The 17,969-nt window shown below is 41.5% G+C and overlaps 1 protein-coding gene across 1 annotated transcript in view; it reads right to left on the bottom strand.

Moving 5' to 3' along the window:
• Window positions 1-232: 232 nt before the first annotated feature.
• SLC22A3 (solute carrier family 22 member 3) overlaps window positions 233-17,969 on the bottom strand; it is a 110,014-nt gene continuing 92,277 nt past the window's right edge. Inside the window, exons 6-11 of the mRNA XM_054490963.2 lie at window positions 16,079-16,176; window positions 15,745-15,959; window positions 10,087-10,195; window positions 9,213-9,325; window positions 5,141-5,240; window positions 233-1,822 (exon numbers count right to left, since the gene is read on the bottom strand). Coding sequence (XP_054346938.2) covers window positions 1,762-1,822; window positions 5,141-5,240; window positions 9,213-9,325; window positions 10,087-10,195; window positions 15,745-15,959; window positions 16,079-16,176 — 696 coding nt within the window. The 3' untranslated portion in view covers window positions 233-1,761. The remainder of the gene's footprint in view (window positions 1,823-5,140; window positions 5,241-9,212; window positions 9,326-10,086; window positions 10,196-15,744; window positions 15,960-16,078; window positions 16,177-17,969) is intronic.

Here is a 17,969-nt window from a genome sequence, read left to right as displayed (position 1 = left end):
TGGATGTGTAACACAAGACCAGCTGAGAGTCTGAATGTTATTCTGGGGCACATGTGAGTCTAGGATTGGTGCCAAGAGCATGTAAATGAACAACAAGCAAATATTGAAGGTGGATCACTTATTTCCCATTGCTAATTGCCTGCCTGGTTTTGAAACACTCTGCAGTACACACGTCATAGGAGAATGACCTGTGGGAGAGACACATGTTTAGAAGGAAGAGAAAGGGCAAATGTACATTTTTTATGATTTAAAATTTTAATTGTTACCAAACAAAAATATCCACTCAAAATACAATTCAACAATGCAACAGTCATCTTACAGCAGAGAAATGCAGAGAAAAGCAAAACTGCAAGTGACTGTGAATAAAGGGTGAATGTAGTCTCAAATCCTCAAAGAGTTGTGTTTATTTCATCGACAAGTAGATTATTCGTATTCAATTCTGATGTGTTTTAAAGATTAAGATGCTCATTTTACAATTAGCGCACATGTGTATATTGTCACCTGTTCTCCTTACAAAAATGCTCTTCCTCATGATTAATGTTTCCCTTTGGTACCAATTTTGCCTGTTCACATAAAGTATTTCATTTTTAAAACTCAGCATAAAATATAGACTGCATCTGAAAAGATACTGAATATAACATACAAAGCAGAACACACAAGCTCCACATTTCAAAAGCCTCGATAACAAAAAAGAAAGATCAAATCCCTTATTAGTCTCTGTAAAGTCATTTATAAAGCTGCTGCTGATCCTGTTAAGCGTGGATATAACTGACCTTTCTTTTAAATTAAAATGTAAGCTTTTCCCCAAGACATGTTAAAGTGCCAAGAATGAATAGGAATTGTCCATGTTTTTCACTTTTGACCACAGGCACCATCGGAACTGAACTCACAAATATAAGAAAAATATCTCTTCACTTTTAAAATCCTAAGACCCAGAAATCAGAATCCACGGGATTTGTTTAGTAAAGAAGGGAATCTGTGGCTCTAGGTGTCCACTAAAGAAGAGCCAAAAATGTCCCAAATAATCTCAGAACCACAGCATCATTTTGTAAATAACAGAGCCAAGTCCTCAGATTGTACAGCAGATTGGTTCTTATTGCTGGAACAGGGCCTAAACCATGCCTGGAACCCCAGATGTTACAGAGGAGGTGGACGGGAGGGACTCCTGACCTGTTCACACTGCGAAGGTGTGCGGAAACCAAGGTGAGCAGAGAGCATGAATGCTCACACCCTGTGGCCCAGGTGCCTGTGATTCAGCCTTCTCATTAACAGGATTCCCAAATCTTCATCCTCCATGCAATCTTCAGAATGGTCAGCTAGGGGCTTAGTCCCTTGACTGATCAGATTTGATGAACACATTTCTGTACAACTTTCTCAAATCCTTGGTCGGCACATCCCCCATTCTTGATGGAGCTGTCATGAGAATCAGGTGGGGGGCTTCTCTTGTCTCTCTTTAGCCTAATGGGTCAGAGACCACAGGGAACACAAGAAAAAAAAAAAACCCAGGAAGGGCTGTGCACCTGACTGGTTCTTTGTTAAACTGGCTACATATTATGTGTTCCCAGAAACTTCAACAGCATTACAAATCCTAACTCATCCAACATTGTATAAAAATACCCTGGATAGATTGAGGTCTTTATACAGTATTACAACAGCACGGCATGATGTAGCTGAAACGCACACGTGCATCTCCGCAAGGCACAGCTTTGCAAGGAGGATCAGCTCCTGGATAGCTCCTTCTTTCTGTCTTTGTCGGGGGCCTCAAAGGTGAGAGCTGGAAACTGGGGTTTTCTTATTCCTGCCACATTTACAGGAATGTGGACTGAAAAAGCAAAGGAGAAAGTCTTTAGGAAAGATTATGTAACTAGTTAGAAGAGGGTGTTCTGTTATTATTTAATAGTATAGCTGGTTTTGATCAAATACATTCATGCATAACTTCTCATGAAAACCCAACTCCAAGGTAACAACAATATCTGTCTCCAGGCTCATTTTTTATCTGTGTTCAGACTTTAGACAGGGGTGTTGCAGGAAGTCAGGGACCCTGAATGGAGGGGCCAGCTGGAGCCACAGCAGAGGAACATAAATTGTGAAGATTTCATTTTGATATGGACATTTATCAGTTCCCAAAATTAATACTTTTATAATTTCTTATGCCTGTCTTTACTTCAATCCCTGAACATAAATTGTGAAGATTTCATTTTAATATGGACATTTAACAGTTCCCAAAATTAATACTTTTATAATTTCTTATGCCTGTCTTTACTTCAATCCCTGAACATAAATTGTGAAGATTTCATTTTAATATGGACATTTATCAGTTCCCCAAATTAATATTTTTATAATTTTTTATGCCTCTTACTTTAATCTCTTAATCCTGTTATCTTTGTAAGCTCAGGATGTACGTCACCTCAGGACCACTACTGTGTTAACTGTACAAATTGATTATAAAACATGTGTTTGTACAATATGAAATCAGTGCACCTTGAAATAGAACAGAGTAACAGCGATTTTCAGGGAACAAGAAAAGACAACCATAAGGTCTGACGGCCTGTGGGGTCGGGCAGAATACAGCTATATTTTTCTTCTTGCAGAGAGTCTATAAACGGACATGCAAGTAGGGAAGATATCACTAAATTCTTTTCCTAGCAAGGAATATTAATAATTAAGACCCTGGGAAAGGAATGTGTTCCTGGGGGGAAGTTTATAAATGGCCGCTCTGGGAGAGTCTGCCTTAAGTGGTTGAGATAAGGACTGAAATACACCCGGGTCTCCTGCAGTACCCTCAGGCTTACTAGGATTGGGAAACTCCACCCTGGTAAATTTGAGGTCAGACCAGTTCTTTGCTCTCAAACCCTGTTTTCTGTTGTTTAAGATGTTTATCAAGACAATACACGCACTGCTGAACATAGACCCTTTTCAGTCATTCTGCTTTTGCTCTTTGTCTTGTGATCTTTGTTTTTGCCCTTTGCCTTGTGATCTTTGTTCTCCTTTTTGCCCTTTGAAGCATGTGATCTTTGTACCTACTCCCTGTTCTTACACCCCCTCCCCTTTTGAAACCCTTAATAAAAACTTGCTGGCTTTAAGGCTCAGGTGGGCATCACAGTCCTACTGATATGTGATGTCACCCCTGGCGGCCCAGCTGTAAAATTCCTCTCTTTGTACTCTTTTTATTTCTCAGCTGGCTGACACTTATGGAAAGTAGAAAGAACCTACACTGAAATATTGGGGGCTGGTTCCTCTGATACAGGGGTTTGTTAGCATTATAGCATTTAAGTTCTTTATGAACTTCTACTGAATTAACATATATTTGGAAATGAGCTGTTAACATGAACAAAAACCAGCAGAAATGATAAAATAATCCAGTGTGATTTTAAAAGGGAAATGCTAACAAGTTTTAGTAATTTAGCACTAAGTAATTTTTGTAGAGTAAATAATCATGGATCACAATTAATGTGCTTAATTTGTAGCACTGTAAACTGTACTTCTACTAGATTTTTTTTCATGTGTAGAGACTAGGTATAATTAATTAATGTACCCAACTTTTCATTATGAAAAATTATAAACAGAAAAAAATTAGAAAGAATCTGGGTACCTTAAATTTTTGCTGGTATAATCCTTCATGTTTATATGTTAGTTGGGTATTGATTTTCCTTGCACACCATTTAGATAACCCCCTTCCACCCACAATCCCCAAGCCAAAAACAAACAAACAAAAACAAAAACAAAAAAAAACCTCTCCTAGCTGTTTATTTTTAATGTGACTGAAGTGGTAGAAGAGTCTTGATTTCAGAGGACTCCCTTTTCTTCCATTTTTTCCTGATGAGTTTGCAAATCTGACCCCTGATTGGTTTAGGGATAAAGAATGAAAGCATCACTCTCACTGTGTAAACAGACAGCAGTCAATGGAATAGAATCGAAGGGAAGAAAGCTGTTCCTCAGTATTTTTTATATATTAATAATATTTAGAGCTCCATGTTCTTAATTCCTAGGTCACTATTAAGATTGCTTTTTAGTTGTTAAATTAGCTGTTATATCATTTTTTAAAACTACACAAGCAACACAAGACTATGTGTTCTAATTTTTAAAGAAAATCAAACAGTACAGAAGTCTCTGGCAAGAAAGTGATGGTCCTCCCTTCCCTACCCCTCTTCCCAGCCCATTTGTGTCCGCAGAGGGCATATATTATTATTTTACATTTTGTACTATACATTCTCCTATTCATATCTCTATCTTTTTAATGAAAAAATTTCAAACAATTAGAAAGAATTTGTGTAATGTGAATTTTTCTTGACATAACTCCTCACGTTAATATATTGGCTGGGTATTACTTTTACTTATACCCTATTTAAACACCCCCCCCTCCAAAACTCAATCTCTCTATCTTTTCTCTATCTTCCTACTAATGTTTATTATCTATCATCTATTATCTATTTATCTATCCACCTGTCTATCCAGACATTACCTATCGTCTATCTATCTGTATCTATCTATGATCTATTATTTATCATTTATCTACTATCACTTATCTATCTATGATTATCATCTATTATATCTATCCATTTATCATCCATCTACCTATTGTCTATCATCTACCTATTATCTATTATCTACCTATTATCTATCATCTGTGTGTCATCTGTCTTCCTATCCAGCTGCAGAGAGAAACCACCTTTGGTTTTAGTTTTTTATAAATACTATAGCATGTTGTTCAGTGACATTCCACTTTGTAATCAGTCTTGAAAACCTGCCTATGCCATTCCATCTAGACAGACCTGACGCATCCTTACTCTGTAGTGTAAGCCACACTGCTAATCCCCTGCTGCTGTACATCCCAGCAATTTCCACTTTCCCACATCAGCTGTTCCTGCCTTTAGATCACTTCTGAGTCTTAGCACCTTACATGAAAATGTTTCTCTCTTCACAACCACATTAAAAACAATAATGCATACTCTTATCTAGCTTTGGAGGTTTTTTTTTATGTTAACCTTTTGTATCTACTTTGAATTTTTTGCTTACAATATGAGATGAGGATTTATTCTTATTTTTTTCCCTGTGGATATTCAATTTTCTCAACATCATTCTTTCCCCAGTGGTTTTAAATGTTGCTTTTATTTAGTGTGCATTGAATTTTGTACAGTACCTGCCAAGTTTTTCTACATCATCCACTGTCTCTGGCAAGGCAATACCCTTGGTTTCAGGCAAAAGCATCACGAGGCCACCACAGATGGATGCCAGGATACCTGTGGAATAGGGGAAAGGTGTTACCGCCCCAGGAAGACACAACTGGGCCCTCTCCCATGCGTCTGCTCACTCTGAAGCCACCATGTTGCTCACTGGAGTAGCTCTCAACCACAGCAACCTCTGCATCCCAGATTAATGCCCCAGCTCTCCCTTACCACAGCTTCAAAGGTTCTCTCCCTTCCTCAAACCCTGAGTAGCACCACGGCCCCTGTATACCTGGCAGCCATGTGTTCACTCACACATCTCATAGTGATTGACTGAGTTCCTTCTTAGGGTCCAACACCCAAGGCCTCCTCTCCTGCATCGCAGGGAAACAGAAGTGCTGGAGAGGAGTCCCCTCTGTGCTCGCTCACTGACACTGTCACTTACCTGCTCCTCTCCCTCCGATTCCTCCTGTCACCTTACAGTGGAAAGCTTGTCCTGGTGTCTACTCTGAGACCAGCCTTCTCCTAGGCCTGTCTCTTTGGGCTCCTCACTGTAGGGATCAACCCTTCCTCCAGTATCTTCAACCTATTGGGAGAAGCTTTCAAACACATTCAGAACTTTCCTGTTTGACCAGCCTTCTCTCAATCTCACCTCATCCTTCCATTACCATCCTTTCTTTTTCTGCTCTTTAGAGCCAAACTTCTTGAAAAGCCACCCTCTCCTATTTTCTCCATTTCTTTGTAGCCTAGTGGTGTGCTGGTAAATGCCTAACAACCCTCTTTGGGCAATCAAGCCCTGATTGGCAGCATCTGCCAATGTGCATGGTGTAAATGCTCCCACTGTGGGCCCTTCAGGCTACTGACACAACATCCCTGACTGGGCCACTGGGAAGCGATGCAGGAGCCCCATCAATGGGGCTTCCACCATAAAGATGCAGCAGACACAATCTCAGGAGCACAGGTAATACTGAAGATGTAGTAGCTGAATTAGGGACTGATGAGCATTGGGCATTTATTGCCTCTGTTTCTCATATATTTCATATTCTTTACTTTTTGATGATATCTGTGCTTGATGACTGGCTTACAAAATTCTTGAAAATGTAGCTGATATGGTTTGGCTCTGTGTCTCCACCCAAATCTCATCTCGAATTGTAATCCCCACATGTTGAGGGAGGGACCTGGTGGGAGGTGACTGGATCATGGGAGAGGTTCCCCTATGCTGTTCTCGTGATAGTGAGTGAGTTCCCATGAGAGCTGATGGATTTATAAGTGGTAATTTTCCTTGCTCTTCTCTCACCTGCCACCATGTAGGATGTGCCTGCTTCCCCTTCCACCATAATTGTAAGTTTCCTGAGGCTTCCCCAGCCATGTGAAACTGTGAGTCAATTAAACCTCTTTTCTTTATAAATTACCCAGTCTTGGGCAGTTATTTATAGCAGTGGCAAACGAACTAATATGGTAGCAGTTGGCCCTGGTGAGTGGGAGGTGCCAGCACCAGCATAGCACCATGCTCCAGGTCCTGCCTCTGCCTGCCCTCCTCTGGACTCAGCCTATATCCTCCCTGGCTCTGCTCCAGTCCGGTTCCTTCTGCCTCTTGCTGGCCACCAGATCCACATGTGCTACTTTCCGTCCTTAGGGTGGACCTGGTCTCGTGCCCTCCTGCCTTGGGTTTCTCACTTGGTTTCCACTTCCTTGGCCACCTCCTCTCCTTCTGCCTAGGTCTGTCACTTTGCCACCCCTCAGGTCTCTGTCCTAGGCCTCTGCTTTCCTCTTGCTTTGTCCTGATTTTCTGGGGGGCCTGGGCCACTCCCTCAGCTTCAACCGTTCTCTACTGCCAGGTGGCTTCCAGCTCTTCATCCCGAGGCCACTCTTCCCTCCTGAGCTCAGCAGTGTTGAGCCTGCTGGTTTCTATTTCCACTTGAACTCTTCCAGGTGCCTCAAATTATGCACAGCCGACACAGAGCCTCATCACCCCGCAGACCCCCAGCCTTGCTGCTACAGTGCCTGTACCACCTGCGTCTCCCCAGGCACCTGGGCTTCTCAGCTCACCATGCCTTCTCCCTGTGCCCATCAGTGATCCCATCTTGCCCAGCTGGCTTCTAAGATGTTTACTCAGTCTGTCCACCCTCTCCATTCCCATTGCCATCCCTTTATTAGAAGAAGCCACCGTGATCTCCTGATGATGACATCCTTGAATTGTCACCCCCAACATCGTCCCTCCAACCCACTTGCATATCTACCATCAGAGAGACGATGCTGGGGGGTCCTTCCAACCCACTTGCATATCTGTGTTTCTACAATGCAAGGCCAGCTCTGTCCACCTCAGGGTGGAACTTTCCAGTCACTTTCCACTGCTGTGTGTATAAAGAGCAAAGCCTTGGCATGTCCTTGAGGCCCTTCCAGATCCAGCCCCTGCCCTGCCCTGGCACTGCCTCTCTTCAGGCCCAGCTCACAACTGCACTCCATCCTCTAGCACCAGGTGCTTGAGGATGCAGCATCCTCTTGCTTTGAACTTTCCACTGCCTGGAGCACAGCCAGCCCCTCTCGGCCTAGACATTGCTTCCTTCCTCCCTGGCCTGCTCCCTTCCACTCAGGGGTCAAGGGTCCCTGTGACCTATTCTCATAGGAACCTCTGCTTTCAGGGTCTCAGCAGTTATCACATTCTGTTGTCGCTGAGTTTTTAGAAATTCAGCTGTCTCCCCTGGCCGTCTCAGGCCCCACCTGCCTGCCACTGGGCTGTGGGCTGCAGTCCTGAAGGTCATGTGTCGTGTCTCCTGGACTACTCTGTCTTTGCTGGACAGTAGCACTTTCTGCTTTTTCATGCTGACCACAGAATTAACACTCAGCTTGATGACCAAATCCCATACAATAATTTGAGGTGATCCTGTACTGAGGTCACTGGTGTCAAGTGGTAGAAGCTGACTCTCTGTCCCTCACACTGTCAAAGGACTTTTGCATGAATCAGAAGGTCTGTCCTCATGGGCTCAGTATTTTCATTCAAATTTCAACTGCTGAACAGTAAATGAAAAACATTCTCTACCAGAAATAAGGAAGTGGAGATAGAGAAACGGTTGGGGGAGAAAGGGGCCAACCCATATCCTTTACTGCAGAGGAGGACACAGGGGAAGTGTGTGAAACCCAGGCAGGACAGTTGGAGCAGCCCTGGAGAAGTGGGACACTGAATTCCCCAAGGTCCCTCCTAGACTGTGATTCTGTCCCTTTACAAGTCCTATGGAAGCTGGAGGTAGGAGGAGGGGTGCACTCGAGGGACCTGGAGGAGGTGATGGAATGTGTGCCTGGGGTACTGCATCCCCTGCTCCCTCTGCATGGATTTTTAGCATCAAGCCAATGAAGATATGATATCAATAGAGAGAGAACACCAGAAATACAATTAGATATTAGGTTTATTTTTGTTATTTTTTATTATTTATTTATTTTAGAGATAGGTTCTTACTCTGTTGCCCAGGCTGGAGTGCAATGGCGTGACCATAGCTCACTGCAGCCTTGATCCTCCTGCCTCAGCATCCTGAGTGGCTTGGACTACAGGCACCCATGGATCACCACGCCTAGCTAATTTTTTAATTTTTGTCGAGGCAGTCTTGCTATGTTGCCCAAGCTGGTCTTGAACTCCTAGGCCCAAGCAGTCCTGCCATTTTGGTCTTACAGGCGTGAGCCACTGCACCTGGCCCTCATTTTTAAACATATTGAATATTTAATTTAGTCCCCTGAAAATTATTGGTTATGTTCTCCAATACCGTAAGAGTTTCATAGCATTTAACTCAGAACCCAAAGAATGCTAATTGGACATTATTTATCAGCACCCTTTAATATAAAGTAAATTAAAACCATTCATTATAACTGAATTGGCTCCTCAAAACTGAAATAATTATAATAAGATGAAATGAATATCATAATTATCAATGAAATAGTTATTATAATAAGATAAATGACTATCATTATCATTATCAAACCTAATAATTATTATAGGTTTCTTTTAATACAAAGAATGTAGATGAAGGCTTTTAAGAATAGCAAATGAGTTCTTACCAAAGATGATCAGAGGTAGTTCTAGCCACACGGCTGCTAGCCGAAAGAGCAGAAACGGGGCTATGATTCCCCCAAAATCACACAGACCTGAACAGAGCGAAACTCCAAAATTTCTGTTGAATGAAAAGTAATTTTAAGTGAAAACTATTTCAACAAGTGACTTCAAGATAATCAACATATTCAGACATATTAAAAAACCAAAGGAAGTGTGAAGATACTTTGCATTTTCTAACTTTGAAAACTACTACTCTTGTGAACTCTAAGCAAAACATTTCCATTCTGCACATTTCACAGTAAGGCTAGTGAGGAAGTCTCCAGCGTGGGTGGAGGGTGTTATCCATCAGCAACCCACTGCCCTGCCTGCTCTGGGTCACTCTGTGCTACTTTGGTTTCCTCATATGAGGGAGAAGTGTGCCCAGGGAATGCTTCCCCAGCAGAGGAGGTCGATTTGCACTAATCTGTGCACACTGTTTCATTTCGTCCTTCATAACCAGCTGCTCACCACTGCAATGCATGTAATGCAGTCAAAGAGAGGCCATAGTCTTGCGGCAGGTGATGCTGATGGATTCAGATTTAACCCACAGTCTAAGCAAGGGCACCTAGAGGTCTTCTGGTTCCAAGTCAAGTGCCTTTCCTCGAAACCGTAACAGTGTGTGAAGATATTAATATGAGAAATACTTCTATCACAAAATGCAGGAGGCAGCAATGCAGAAAGCAGTGATAACTCAAAGCATATATTCTTTACTGGCTGGATTCAGCCCAGGCTAATATATCACTGAGCTAAGGAAACGATTTCATAGTTTTTAACTAAATCAACTTAAAACACTGGTCTACAGAGTTACTTAGGAGAAACTACAACATTTGTTAGAATTACCGTAATGTTGTTGGGTACAATTCTGAATTTACCAAATAAACAATTTCAAAGGCCATGGTTATCCCTAGTCTTCCCAATGTAGCCACTGTGGTCCTCAACCATGCTATTCCTGCAAACACAGAAAGTTTGAAAAGGAGGAGTTAGGGGTCTGATTTCATTAACATTTTACAGAACAACAAAAGGTATTTGCTTAGTGGCCTCCAGTCTGAAGTCTTTGCCAATTTTAAGCACAAATGATAGAACTTTCTAATAATGTAACCAAATTTCAACAACAATGAAACTAGATGATAGCTAATATTTTAGAGCACTAGATGCCTTTCTGACCAGGTTGGATTATAGGAAGTACAATTCAAGAACCGTTTGTTGAGCATGAGCAGCCACTACATTGGAACATTGTTCCAGGCAATGAGCCGGAGCACACTGGCTTTTTGTCCAGGAGGTAGTTTCCAGTCGTGCCTTTGAGCCACCACATTCCCACAGCTGGTGCCCAGCTGTCCTTTCTGTGCATACCCTGTGGTGATGCCACAAGGAGTAGCCGTTCCCAGCGCACCAGGGGAGCTCCTCATGTGAGCTGACCTTGGTTTCTAGAGTGGAGCAAGCTTTGAGGACCAGGATCTTTGGAAGGGGATATCTATTCTGTGTGTTACCACTAAGGCAAATGTCACTCATTGTCTTCTTCATCCCCCATTGTACTACTTCCCTCAATAAACCATCCAGAAGGAGCCACATTCATCAATGCTAATTGGTTCATCCATTTTAAAATGAACTGTTTTAGGACTGCTCTGGTTGTATGAAGAAATTTTCCTTTCCTCCCTATTAACTAGTGGGAAATGCCAAACATTCTGTATTAAATATTTTCTTTCTTTTATGTTTTAAGGGCAGAAGAGTTAACCATTTTTACTCTAAAATGTCACTGCTTTAGTTTTCCTAGAAGTTGTGCAATTGATGTCATCCTTTCCTAGGGGATTTGGTATTGAGGACATATGTCTGCATGAACAAGACCATATCTGCTCTCCAAAGCAAAACAAAGCATGTCCAGTGTTCATGTGCCTTTCATTTTCCCTTTATACCCAACACATATGCTCATTCAGCACTAAATAGTCCTCCTGTTTTCTAGGGGAATTATTGAACCTTCCTGAATATAAAACTTTTTAGTAGAAATGAATGAGGAGGATGAAAGAAGAGAATCAAGCTCAGTAGACTTCTGTGTGTTCTCTCTAGAGAATAGCCAAGTCAAAAAAAACAAAAAAAAAAAAGCTAAAATTCATCAAATAAAACAATTGCCCAGGAGCACAAGCGTAAGGAAAAGATGGCTCAAGAAACCAAACCATTTCTGGGAGTCTGCAGTTTACATATTTTGACTGCAAACCGGCCAAGGACATCCTGGTGCACTTGATGTTTTTCCCATGTGAGAACCCTTGTAGCTATCACGTTAACGGTTACATCAGGCAGTGAGGAGGCCAGCGTTGTGCTGATGTCTGGGCCACTGTCTGCTCTGGAGCAGAAGGTTTGTGAACACATGTTATTTAGGCTTTGCTTCTTTATGAAGGCCAAGAAATGGGGGGGTGGAGACTAGGTAATGCATTCCACCCTATCTTTCAATGAGCATGTGGTACTGGGAGGGGAAAGTGGGAGCAGAGGCTCAGATTCCCTGGGTCCCAGCCCAATGGGACCATCTCCTGCCACTCCCGGGCTGCAGTGAAGGCTGCCTGCTACGTAGGAAGCAGCTTCACTATCCAGGTTGGGTTCTTCCATTGTAGGTTTCTTTCACTAAATCAGGATTGCTCTAAAATTGAGTCCCACTGACAAATTCAAGGGCAATTTGGGTTTATAACCGAGGCAAGGTGTTTCATGGAAAAATCCAAACAAAAGCCAGAGACCAAATTAAAACACACACACACACTCCACCATGATAAACATAAGCGGTTAACTCAGACAGCCAGTCAATTCAGTAAAACATTCAGAAAATGCCAAGTTGCCTCATTTGTGGAGATGTGGTCTGTCCGGAACATTGACCTTAATCTGAAAGACTCCCAACTCTTTTCCAAGCAGTAGAGTCCAGTATCAAACTATACTGGAACAGAGATTCTGTTGAAATGTGTAACCAAATAAAAGTTTCTAAGGCATTGCATGGTTCATTAACTAAAGAGTGAAAAGAAAACTATAGGAAGTATGAATAAATATATACACACAAAAAAATTCTTGATTCCAGTAATAAGCTAAATTCATTTTGACGTGGCCATAGACGTCTTTTGGTAGCAATGACAAAAACCACAGGGCAATTTAAAAATGAGTACTGAAACTAAAATTGTCTTCCACAGAGTTATATGAGAACAAAGAAAATGTTTTCTTCTGAATGTGGATTTGGTCAAGCTACTAGAGATTATTGGGAATAATACTTCAATTACTGAAGAAAGGATGCAGGACTTAAAACTTTATATGTCCTCTGAATGGATCATCTACTCTGAGTTCTGAAATAAAGTTTAGTGAGAAATTCTAGTAGAAATGTCTAAATTAAGATACATGAACTCACTTTTCAATTAGAGAAAAATAAAAGTGGAAGACAAGTTTTCCAGTTCAAGAAGACGACTTATCCAAACTGCTAGGTTTGTGGCCATCCTAAATAAACTCAAATCAAAGATGGCAGACAGGTATGGATAAAGAAAGGGCTTTATTTTCCAGACATTAATGAGCGTTAAGAAATTTGGACGAGAAGCAGTGAGTCTGAGATGAGAATGCAGCCAGAAATACTATTTCTTCTTCCAGAATTCCATTCTTTAGACCATGAAAAGTTGGGTCGAGTGGAGGGAAAGCTGATTAAAGTGTTTGCTGTGAGACGATTTTAGAGCTGGTTTCTCCAAAAGCTCATCTGTATTCTCCCCAGGGGCTGGCGACCTACTGCTGACGTCAGGAATGGCTGAGCAGAAAAGCCTTTCTCGTGCTAATTAACCAGTGGCTGGAATCAAGCCCAATGGGTCTTTAAATTGGAAGGACTCAAGGGAGGATCCTCTGTTAATATTTGGAACTCAGTTTAGGGATTTGAAATGTATTCTTGCCAGTCAGTCATGACTGACATATGACTATAAAAGCAGCCAAGTCTGCAGAAGGTAAAAATAAAATGTGTCTAGAATAAGAGCAATTCGTTTTCAGTCTTGCTGAGAACAATTCTAAAGCTTCAATCAGGAAATTATATCTATAAAATAAAACTGGTTAGACAAGGGAGAACAGTCTGTTCTTGGTGTTATATTTTCCAATATATGAAAGAATTCTCTACAAAATAGTTTTATGACTATCCGGCTAGTTACTTCTATCTTGATTTGGACACACAGCCTTGAATGCTTTCTGGGGTCATTCTGAATGCAACAGACATTAAAGTCATTCCAATCAATCTAGGACCAGAGAAAATCTTCTAGAGTGAAGTATATATATATATCATGAAATGAGGGGACACACTTAAGTCATGCATCTTTCTCACTGCATTTCTAATTTCATATACAATGAATATTTCATTCATTCCTAGTCCACATACGATGAGAACAGAAGACTTTATTCATCTCAGGGAGCTACAGTTTTATGTTATATCCAAAGTACCAAAGTAAAATAGAACAGTAATGTCTCCAATGTTTGCGATTTTTCGCTCTTCTTAAATTATACAATTTTGAGGACAGGAATTATGTCTATTTTGTTCACCTCTCATCCCCCTCCTAGTTCAGTGGCTGGCAATTAGTCAATACTAAATAGATATGTATTAAGAGATAGCTATTGTACAGATCCTCCAATTCTTAGAATATATTAATTCCATGTAGTGGGTTGAACAGTGTCTCCCAAAATTCATGTCTACCTGGAACCTCAAGGCTACCACATTTGGAAATAAGGTCTTTGCAGATGTAATTAGTCAAGGTGACACTGACACAAGCAGAGAAGAGAATGTCCTGTGAATATGGAGGCAGAGATAGGAGTGACGCCAAGGAGCTGCAAGGATTGCCAGAGAAGACCCTCCCCCAGAACCTCTGGACATAAGCACCCTTGGATGCCTTGATTCTAGACTCCCAGCCTCCACACCCCTGAGAGCATAAATGTCTATTGTTTCAAGCCAGTGAGTTTGTGGTACTTATTACAGCAGCCCTGGGAAGCAAATGCATTCAAGGAAAACAAGAGAAATGTAAATAGGTGGTTGCTGTTCATCATCAAACATTCCAACATGTCAGGGGACTTGTACATTGTGTGTGTGTGTGTGTGTGTGTGTGTGTGTGTGTGTGTGTGTGTGTGTGTGTGTGTTCCGAATATTGGCATTCCCGTAGTTTTATTCAAATAGGGTCTACCTGGTGTTTTAAGAATTCATAAACCTTCATTTAATTAATAAACTCATCTGTAAATGTCTGACTGTTCTGACTCCCACTATATTATCCATTTCTTGGCTGGTCCTCAGAGGATTCTCAAAGAAAGACAGCTTTTTTGTGCAGACACAAAGGATGCCTGGAGAATCCAGCTTTCTCTGTAATCCCCACTTTGCCCTTCCTGAAACAGGGAAATGATGAACTTGCTCTACTTCACACATCCCCTGGGATGTGAAGCCCTCCTCTTCCCAGTCCCTGGTGTGCTCTAGGGTAAGGATCTTCTGGGTGCTGCTCACCACACATCAGGAGTCACAGCACCCTCTGCTTCCTTCTGGCCTGCACCCCATCTACCTGGCATGGAGCTCTGAAAAATTTAACTCTGCAACATCTCTGAAATGAAATGACCCTCTCTCATCTAGGTCTGACTGCCCCAATTGTAACTCCTGCTCTCGGCATCTCCCCCTGCTCACAGCCATCTCTAAACTGCTGCAGTTATGCCAAGCTCACCCCTCCTCCTCCACGAGCTCACAGGACCACCTGCAGGGTTGGTCATGCTGGTGACAGATCATCTCTCGGGCTCATTGCCTGGATTCCAGTCACAGCAATGAACCCTCAGTTCCTGCATGCACAAAGGTGTTTCATACTTCTGGAAACTCTTCCCTAGTTTGGAAACATCCGTCCTCTCTCTCCCTGATATCTGGCACATTTGAGTCTTCACACATGTTTAGTTCCCACTGCTGGGAAGCTTTTCTTGAATCCCCTTCTGGATTGATCACTCCTCCCCAGTCTATTTTTTTATATTTCTAAATCTTGTAAATAATTTAATTAGTTTCTAAATCTTGCAAATAATTCATGACAATAAGAATCGTGACAGTATTAAAGTATCTATATCCCTTAATAGATTGTGAACCATTCAAAGTCAAGAACTGTGTTCTTCTATGTGTAACCTCAGCAATTAGCATGGTGCCAGCAGCATGGCAGAGGCTCAGGAAATAAGTTAAACAACATCAGAGATATCACAAAAGTAAGTCACATAAAGATGATTAACAGAAACCACATCACTATCAGCTAGATTGGGCACAATATCTATTTCATTCATAAATGATCCTAGCAATTGAGAAAAGAGAATCATCTACAGAACCAATCTCTTACTTCAAAGTTTTTACGCTGATTTAGCAGAAAATGGAGTGACATCACGAAAGCTTGCCTGGTGCCAAGACTGTGATTCAATTGCACATTTCCTAAGAACAAGTGGCTCCCTATACTTGATTTAGGTGTTTTCAAGTCCTTTGGCTGCCAAACAGATGTAGGCTAAGATTACCTTCTGGTAAGAACGCAGTGACAAGGCATGCCACCCCCGCCACTATATTGCTTGCCGCAAAGGGGAGGCGTCGTCCAAGGCGCTCAATGGTTAGTAAGATCAAGAGAGCTCCCGGCAGTTCCACCACGCCCGAGATGAAAAAGTCTATATAGAGGTTGCCTCCTATAATTCCCAGGCGCATGACAAGTCCTTGATATACCACTGCGCTTGTGAACCTGTAGCAACATTGAAAGACACCAGAGAAGAAGTAAGAGATAACTTCAAGCTGATTTGAAGGAAGGGATGTGTTGTAAATTTAACACAAGCTTTTAAATCCATCACAAGTCAAACTTACCAAGCAAACATAAGAATAAGTGTGCATTTCCTCATTTGGGGAGTTCTCACCAGATCTAAAAAGGATGGATTACTAACTTCCTCATCTGTAACAGTGATCTATATAAGAAAAGCAGATTTCAGTAGCAATAGACAGAAAACAAAACAAAACAAAACAAAACAAAAACACCTGCATAGTATAGACTTGTCATTAATCAGAATCAAATGATCTTACTGAAGTGACTGGGGGCTTTCATAATATCTTAAAACCTGACAATTAAAACACTTCTGCTCTGGCATTTAGAACATATCAAATTCACAAAGATAGGATTGCTGCACTGAGAATCTGTTCTTAGGATAATTTCAGTACTTTATGTTAAATTGTTCTGTGTATTCTAAAGTAAAATACATATGCACATTTATTACATTGGGGGAAATGAGAGTCAGGGTGGGTGAAGCAAGTGGGATCCAACCAATTAAGGGTTTCTTTATAAACTAAATCCTCAAATCTGACTTTCACAAACAAAATAGAGTAATGTTAAGTTTAAGAGCAAGCACCAAAGGTATTATTTTGCTTTTGTCCATTTATTGTAATCTAGCATCTTTTTGATCCAGAAAAATTCAGCTCCTCTCTAGCTGGCCATCCAAGAAGCTGGTCTTTTCAATTCAATTCAACAAATACTGCTATTGGCCAACTACATACAAAACACTGAAAAAAGCGAAGCTGGAGAGGACACCCCCCGATCCCCACACCCTGCCTCCAGTCTAACATGCGGAAGCATCAGAGCACGATCCCCTGCAGTGACCACAGCTCCAGTTTCCTGTGCTTGTCAGTCTCTTACCTCTGCATGGAGGGCTCTTTGACCTCCTCAGTCCTGATTTTACCTCCCCTGGGAAGCCTTTCCTAGCCTCAGATAGAATTGATGGCTCCCAAATTCTGCCTCTACTCCCCGGACCTCTATCCTAGCACCTGTACAACAGCACTCCCCTGTGGGTCTGGAGCTCTTGGAAGGCAGGGAGTGCATTGTCACACCAAGCAAAGTGCCTGGTGTTCAACAACTGTTTGTGTAATGACTGAGTGCTGAAGCAAGAAGTCAAGTGCCCTGGTCATATCTGTTCCTCAGTGTTGTCCTCGGTTTTTCTCCTCCTATTAAAGAAAAATGCTGGCTACTAAGGACAAGACCCATGCTGTCTATTTGTACAACTCCAAGTTTGGCCCAGATTGAATGAAAATCTAGGCACATTTTCCCCAAAGCTTTGAGCTAAAGTCTCTCTACCAGTAATCACAGGAATTTGACTTAGAGCATACACACACTGATAGTACCTTGTCAATCACAGATTCTAAACAGTAAATTCAATAGATCAATCAAAGCTTGATATCTTATGCCTATCTTTGCTCCAAGGAAAGTCACACACACACAAAAGTAGACTGCAAAATGAATGCCTTTGGTCATTTTCTTTTCCAAAGTCTTCACAATCCTGTATTTCTTCTATACCAAGACACATTGGTTTTCTACATTTTAACATCTCTTAATTGGAAGGTGTCCTACAACTGAGCTGATAAAAAAGAAATGTGTCCCAGTTTAAACAACATGGTTTCGTTTACTTAGTGGTACATAAAATGACTGTGTGTCTTAAAATCAATAGTGTCTAGAGTCAACAAAACAATAGTTTCCATGACAATCGCTGTGGAAGACTGCTGATTGATTCCACCATCCATTCTTCCCTTCCCTCTTTTGAGAACACATAGAATTTTAGTTGGGCACATGGCAGCCTAGTGAGAGTCATTTTTTCTATCCTCTTTTTCAACTGTGAGTGGCACTGTGATTAAGACCTCAGCAATGAGGTGGTTGCGGGGGATATGTGTATAAGTTCTAGGTCTCCACATTTAAAAAGGTAGTAACTTGCTAGAA

The sequence above is a fragment of the Pongo pygmaeus genome, chromosome 5 (genome assembly GCF_028885625.2).
Source record: "Pongo pygmaeus isolate AG05252 chromosome 5, NHGRI_mPonPyg2-v2.0_pri, whole genome shotgun sequence".
Classification (NCBI taxonomy): domain Eukaryota; kingdom Metazoa; phylum Chordata; class Mammalia; order Primates; family Hominidae; genus Pongo; species Pongo pygmaeus.
Note: the sequence above shows the minus strand (reverse complement) of the source record. Positions and strands in the feature narration are given on the sequence as shown.